The sequence below is a fragment of the Musca vetustissima genome, unplaced genomic scaffold (genome assembly GCF_032173495.1).
Source record: "Musca vetustissima isolate MV318-11 ecotype Yass unplaced genomic scaffold, APGP_CSIRO_Mvet_v1 utg125739, whole genome shotgun sequence".
Lineage (NCBI taxonomy): Eukaryota > Metazoa > Arthropoda > Insecta > Diptera > Muscidae > Musca > Musca vetustissima.
Window position 1 is genome coordinate 38,441 of NW_026885868.1, and position 7,965 is coordinate 46,405.

General features: G+C 33.4%; 1 protein-coding gene across 1 annotated transcript; it reads left to right on the forward strand.

Moving 5' to 3' along the window:
• The first annotated feature begins 297 nt into the window (after window positions 1-297).
• LOC133333167 (peflin) lies at window positions 298-3,677 on the forward strand. The gene is made up of 4 exons (XM_061541498.1): window positions 298-304; window positions 393-630; window positions 3,243-3,386; window positions 3,451-3,677. The coding sequence occupies exons 2-4, from the start codon at window positions 405-407 to the stop codon at window positions 3,675-3,677; spliced, it is 597 nt and encodes a 198-aa protein (XP_061397482.1). The 5' UTR covers window positions 298-304; window positions 393-404.
• The last annotated feature ends 4,288 nt before the right edge of the window (window positions 3,678-7,965 follow it).

Here is a 7,965-nt window from a genome sequence, read left to right on the forward strand (position 1 = left end):
TTTGTATATGGAATTTGTGAATCCTTTCTTCAGCTCACAAAATGAACTAGACTCCTCTAGTTCGCACACACTCATTTCAGTGAATTGTTCAAATTGAACTTACCATAAAACAACAACAAACGCATAGGTCTTGTGAGTTTTTAATTGGTTGAATTTTAGTCAGTCGTTAGTAAACAACTAGAGGCCTATTTGTTTTTGGGGACCAAAAACTAAACAAGCGGACAGACAAATAAAAAATACCGGAAATTAATTATAATAAATACAGGTTTTAAGGAAAGAAAATAATCTAAATAAAATGTCATACGTAAGTTACCACCCATTTATCTTCCAATTAACAATTTTTATTGCGTAGATATCGGTAACAAATTAATTTCATTTCCTCCCAATCTTAGGGTGGCTACAATATGTATGGTAATCCCCAGGGTGATGCCGGTGATTATGCCCAAGGTTATTCGGCGCCACCCGGTGCATATCCACCACAAAATTCCCAAATTGCACCCGAAGTCCAGCAGTGGTTTAATATGGTCGATCGTGACCGTTCTGGAAAAATTAACTGCTCGGAATTGCAAGCCGCTTTGGCCAATGGAAAGGGTCAAAGTTTTTCGGAGACGGCATGTAAACTAATGATTAGTGAGTATTTGAAGAAAATATTATTCTTGTAGTGGTATTTTTTTCATTATGATTTTTCTTCGAAGAATCTTTGCCGAAGAACAAGTGTCTTGTACGAAATTTGTTTGTGACGTCATGAACAAAATTTTCATTCATACCCATTTATGACGCATATTTTTAGTTGGATGAGTTATGGGGGATATGCGACGCATACAGGGTGGCACAGAATGTCGGGGAACAAATGTAAGGTAGTCAAGACAACAACCTGTTAGTGGTTATAAATATGGAATTTGAAACCATAGTCGAGGATTTTTTTTTAAAGAAAAAAGTATCAAGCGTGGTATTTGAAAGCGAACATTCCAGTTTTTTAAGAGCGACTTGAACCACAGGCTTGGTTTTTTGAGACATTAACTGAGCCAGAGCTGAGTATTTTTCATATAATATTTATCCAGCATCCAGCACCTATAGGCAATCATATTTAACACAATATTTGCTCTAGAATAATGTTTTCAAGATCCATCCCAGCCTTAGGCGTCGATCGTTTAAACCCTTTTTCAATGACGATCCGAGTTACAAGCGTGGATTTTTTACGCAATATTTTTCTAAGGTCCATCCGACCACATACAGCAAAGGGCTGGCAAGGCCCAAAGATGCTGGTGTTTCTGCTGAAGAGCCGTAGGCTCTAAATGAGGTTTCAATCCTGGATCTATAGGAGCGTTATTAGACCAATTCTAACATACGCGTCTATTGTCTGGTAGACGGCAATGGATAACAAATCTAACGTAAAAACGTTGCAGAAAGTTCAAAGAACGTGTTGCCTAGGTATAAGTGGAGCAATGCGTACAACACCTACTACGGCCTTGGAGACAATATTATATATACATCCAATAGACATCCAAATATAATATGAAGCGGTGGTTGCAGCTTTAAAGCAATGGACGAGTGGATAGACACCGGACACAACACACCGCACAAAAACATTTTACAGGCAACTACTGAGTCGACATTCAATAACTTTGATTCAGACCGCATACCTGAAACGAGAGTAGTGACACGGTGCGAAACTATAATACCAGATTTAGAACAATGGAATAGCGGAACACTAGTTCAGATGCCGCCAGGTAACTGTTGCTACACAGATGGCTCTCGATTAGGAGGAAAAATTGGACTGGGACTTTTTATCGAAGAACCGGGTACCGAAATTTCTCTTCGTCTTACAGATCATAGCACGATCTTACAGAGTGTCTTAACTGGTTAATTTCAAACCAATGACAAATAATAAAATAAATATTATATATAAAATAAATATTATTACGGACTGCAAGCAAGCTATAAAGGCAATATCTTCCAAATAGTTAAATCCAAAACTGTACTGGAATGTATGAATACCATTAATGATTTCTCACAACAAGGATCTGTACGAATTATATGGGTACCGGGTCACCAAGGAATCATAGGCAACGAGATAGCAAATCAACTAGCCAAGAGTGCCACTGCACTACCCATAATAGAGGTTTATACCGCCAAACCCTTTAGCGAAACACGCTAAGAAATGAGAGAATGGGCACATGAGACCCACAAAACCCTTTGGGTTAATGAGGGGACTAGAAAAATCACCAACATCTTATGGGGCTTGGATCGCCCCATAAGATGTTGGTGATTTTGAAGTAGTGAAGACAAAACTAAGCAAATCCGTACGCTAAACAAAAAAGAAATAAGCCGACTGACGGGTATTCTGACGGGACACCTCGGCCTGAAGGCACATCTTCACTAGATTGGATGCGAAGGTAGTAACGTGTGCGGAGCGTGTGGGGAAGACAATGAAACGTTGGAACATTTCCTGTGCCATTGCCCAGCATTTACATGCCTTCGGAGACAATTCTTGGGAATTGACACTCTTCACGGACTAAGCGATCTGAGGGGATGTGAATGGAAAACATTGAAGGAGTTCGCAAAAAACACGGATTTTCCCGATTCATAGGGGAATCAAACCCAAATGTTTTTAATATACACTTTCACTAATTCTGTTTTGACTTTCTTCGCATTTCTAGAGCGCACAACAGGCCTCAAATGGCTTTTGTGTATGTCCTTTTCATGTTGGACACCTCTTTTCAACCTAACCTAACCATCCGAGCTACTGACTTGGATTTTTTAGATGATATTTTTCAAGGTTCCAAGCCTATCTGGAGCTTGATTTAATATTTTCCCGGACCTATCCTATCCGAAGCGTAAATTTTTTAAATAATATTTTCTCAGGTCTATTTGTAGCGTGAATTTTTCAAATAATATATTCACCCATGTCTATTTGTCCCATTATTAAATAAATTTGTCCCAGGTCTATCCGACCTAAACATTTTCCCAAACCATCCGAAGCTTGATTTTTTTTTAAATATTTTCCAGTCATATATAAAGCGAGGATTTTTTAAAATTTGTATTTGGATTTTTTTTTTAATATTTTCGCATTCCTATCGTATGCCGGGATTTTTAAAATAATCCCAGTCCTGTCGGATGTCAGGATTTAAAAATAATAATTTCCTGGCCTATTCTAGGTGTGGTCTTTTTAAATAATTTTTATTAATTAAAACGTATTAAATTAAAATTTATTTCCCTTTTTTAAATTCTGCCCCGTTTAGGTATGTTCGATAATGATGCCAGCGGAACCATTGATATTTATGAATTTGAGAAGCTCTTCAACTATATCAATCAATGGCTAACAGTGTTCAAGACATATGATCGTGATTCATCGGGTCACATTGATGAGGGTGAATTACATCAGGGTAAGTAAATTAATACAAATCGATATACAAAAGAAATTATAAATGTTTTTTTCTTCGTTTACAGCCCTCACCCAAATGGGTTTCCGTTTCTCACCCGAATTCATACAATTTCTGATAAAGAAAAACGATCCGCAACATCACAAAGAGGTGTCTGTCGATCAATTCATTGTACTGTGTGTTCAAATACAACGTTTCACCGAGGCATTCCGTCAACGTGATACCCAACAGAATGGCACCATAACAATTGGGTTTGAAGATTTCCTAACCATAGCAATTGGTTGTTCGATTTAAATGGGAATTCCGGACACAGGCTTGCAAAAAGTTTTCGCTATTCAAAACAACAATCAAATAACAGCTTTATATAAAAAAACATGATAATAATTATGCACCGCCACGACCACTCAAACCACTCCACCCACACACAAACAAAGAAATCTCTTTATTATGAACAATATACCATTTTTTTAAATTTATGTACTGTGTATTTTTGAGACACAAAACAAAAAACAATTTTTTCAGTGTATTTTTGTAAAAGAGAATGTTTCTATTTTCATAGATATTATAAGACTTTCAATTGTACAAAAAAGAAAACAAAATATTATTACTAGAAAAATAAATGTAGCTTAAAAGATAAATACATAAAAATATTAAAAAATATAAATGTTGAATATTGGGTTTTAAAAAAATTGTGTGAAAATCGCAATTTTTGGGACTTTTCAGACTTTGCCTTGCAATTACCAATCATGCGTCTCCATAGATGACGCTATCCACATGGATTAAAAAAAATTGAAATTCAAAGCATACTTTTAGGCGCAGGTAAATTGTTTGTTTGCCTTATTTGAGAAATCAAAACAAAATGTGTGTGCGTTTTTTCTTTTTAAGGTAATAGGCGACCAGCATCGAACAGCACGTATATTTCGGATCATCGTTGATTTCAAATGCAAATAAATCAGCGAATATTTAACCGATTTTCGTAAATTTTACACCAATGGTTAGGGGGAAATGTAATGTGTTATTCCATATTGACAATTTATATATAAATGTATGTTATATAAGAGAAAATTAGCATAATGTGAAGCTTTGAAGATATGTAAAGTCATAATAATTTTTTTTAATAATAAAATAATTGCCAATAGCTCATGTAGCGTCCGAGGGTCTCGACTGGACCTACTAACCTGAAGGAAGTGGGTGTAAATTGGTATTTTGGGGGATTTTTTTTAGAGTACAAAATACATCCCGGTAGAAATTTTAGGTCCTATTTTATTTTGATTTTCTTTTAATTTAAATATTTTCTAAGGCTTATCGGAGGTGTGGATGTTTTAAATAATATTTTCCCAGGCCCCTCGGAGGCGTGGATTTTTATACCCTTCACCACACTGTGGTAAAGGGTATTATGTCTTTGTGCATATGTTTGTAACAGGCAAAAATAATCGAGATAGACCCATGGTTACTTTTGAGAATATGCATAGAATCACTTTATGAGTCGATTTATGCATGTCCGTCCGTCTGTCCATGTTAAATTGTAAACAAAGTACAGGTCGTATTTATGATCCGAATTAGATGAAATTTGGCACAGCTTATTTGTTTGGCCCAAGGACGAACCCTATTGAAATTGGTAAAAATCGGTTCAGATTTAGATATAGCTCCCATATATATCTTCGTCTGATTTAAGGTAAATGATATACCAAAGTCCCTATATATGTTTCGATTTCCAAGAAATTTGGCACAGCGAAATGAATAAGGTCTAGAATGATGTGTGTTAAGTTTCGTGACAATCGGTTCAGATTTAGATATAGCTCCCATATATAGTTTCCCCCGATTTAAGGTAAATGGTGTACCAAAGTCCCTATATATCTTTCGATTTGCACGAAATAGCGCACTGAATAAGGTCTAGAATGATGTGTGTTAAGTTTCGTGAAAATCGGTTCAGATTTAGCTATAGCTCCCATATATAGTTTAGTCCGATTTAAGGTAAATGATGTACCAAAGACCCTATATATCTTTCGATTTGCACGAAATTTGGCATAGCGTACTGAATTAAGTCTAGAATGATGTGTGCAAAGTTTCGTGAAAATCGGTTCAGATTTAGCTATAGCTCCCATATATAGTTTCGCCTGATTTTAGGTAAATAGTCTACTAAAGTCCCTGGAAATCTTTTGATTTGCTCGAATTTTGGCATAGCGTAGTGAATTAAGTCTAGAATGATGTGTGTTAAGTCTCGTGGAAATCGGTTCAGATTTAGATATAGCTCCATATATAGTTTCATCCGTTTTAAGGTAAATGTTGTCCCTATATATCATTCGACTTGCACGAAATTTGGCATAGAGTAGTGAATTAAGTTTAGACTGATGTGTGTTAAGTTTCGTGAAAGACGTTTCAGATTTAGATATAGCTCCCATATATATTTTCGTCCGATTTTATGTAATTGGTGGACCAAAGTCCCACCAGTTATGTTGCTAAGCTTCGTGAAAAGATCCATAGCTAGGCCAATTGACACAACGTATTGAAGTAATATAAATTAGTCTCTGACAAGTTTCTCTGAAATCGGTTCAGATATAGATATATATCAAAAAACGTGCCGTCTGTTAGTATACATATGTGGAATATACCCAAAATGGTGAAGGGTATCATATAGTCGGCCCAGTCCGACTTTACTACTTTCCTTACTGGTTTAAAAAATATTTTCTAAGGCCTATCAGAGTCGTGTCGCAAGAATGTCCCTACCCAAATTTCAAGTGTAAATCTCAAGAACTCTTGAAAGATATAGTCGATTTCATGTGTGTCAGCATCAAGTGACGGCAAAAGGTGATTCTCAAACTTCAAAGGCATTTTTTCGAATCAGTATTTTACGAATGGCGGACAGGATAACTCAAAAATTAATAATCCAATCGATTTCAAATTTTGGTGAGTGTATGGCTATCGTATGAACTAGAATAGGATGATGGGTTCCCTTAAAAAATATTTAAGAATATTTAAGAGTTTGTTTTGGGGTGGTAACTGAAAAAAATTCCTTTCATATTTTTGTGTAGTCTCAAATCTAAAATTCGTATTAGTAAATAATAAAAATATTCCGAAATCTTGTGTATATTAGAAATAGTTTATTTTTGTTGTTGTTGTTTTTTTTTTGTATTGTTAACTTAGCTTAATGATGTATACCATTTGTAATGAACCATCACGGTCCACTTTTTATTTTTCTTTAACACTTAGTCAAAAAAAAGAACATTTTTTTATTTTTTTGGAAAAATCATTAATTTTTTTGGTTTTGATTTTCTTTTTATGGCAAATAATTGTAGTGTGAACATTGTATAATTATTAGTAGGAATTTTTTTTTGCGTATAACTAGCTTTGTGTGTTTTTTTTTTTATTTTTTGATTCAATATATATTTTTTTCAATTTATATGAAATAACATACATTTATATATATGGAGTATACATTTTATTGGAGGTTATGTTGATGAATAGTTTTTTTTGTTTGTCAAATATTTATTTATCTGTTCCACAATCTGCATGAATGTAGAATTTTTATAACAATTATGATATCGAACAAAATAGCAAAAATTACTAGGTTCTTCTTGCAGTACGAAAACCTATCAAACCTATCATATATCGAACATTTTAGTTTGTTTGAGGTTATATATTAATATATTACAAATAAACAATGATTCAATTGCGATATTTAACGATTTGTTTAAATCTATTAATGTATGATTTTTTTTTTTATTTTGTATTCAATAATTTTGTTTTAATAACATTTAATCTATTTATATATATTTTTGTCAATATACTTTAAATGATTTGTTCTATATATAGTTTTATTTTTTTCGATATTTTATAACAATATATAAATTACATTAATTAAATATTTTAGAGAATTCCAGAATTTTATCAGTATGATTGTGATTCTATTCATATACAATGTGGGAACATGGATAAAGGTATTAATTTTTATTTTATTTATTTAGCAACGTGAACATAACCTCAAAATAGATTTTTTTATTTATCAATTAAAATAATAAAAAAGGTGTGTAATATAAAAAAATATATATAAAATGCAAATAAATCAGTCTTAAAAATTAGATCGAAAAAATTGATATATAGTAGATTTATGCTTTAAGCATTGTAAGACATCTGATATTTTTTTAGGTTAGATTGAAAATAACCAAAAAAGGTAAATACTATTTTTTTAATAGTTACAAAAAAAGTTTCATTATTTTAACGAGTATTCGCCAAAGAATGTTCGCACACACAAAAAAAAAAAGATTGAAGAGACACCGCTTGACATGTAAAAGATTTCTATTATAAATATTCGAAAATTAGTATATTATATAATAAGTATGCTTTTTTGAAACTCATCTTTTTAATCGGGAAATTAAGGAAATTCTATTGCCAATGCCCAGCTGCCGGAAGACTTCGACCCCAAATAATTACGAACTAAATTACCTAAGATGCCTTTAGGTGGATACGGCAGAAGGACTTCACTAATAACTCAGAATTCCTAGAAGTATATGGTGATCAATTTCAAGAGGTGTCTCCCAACTTAAACCTCCCCTCTTTTTAACCCATCCTAATGTACCTTCAA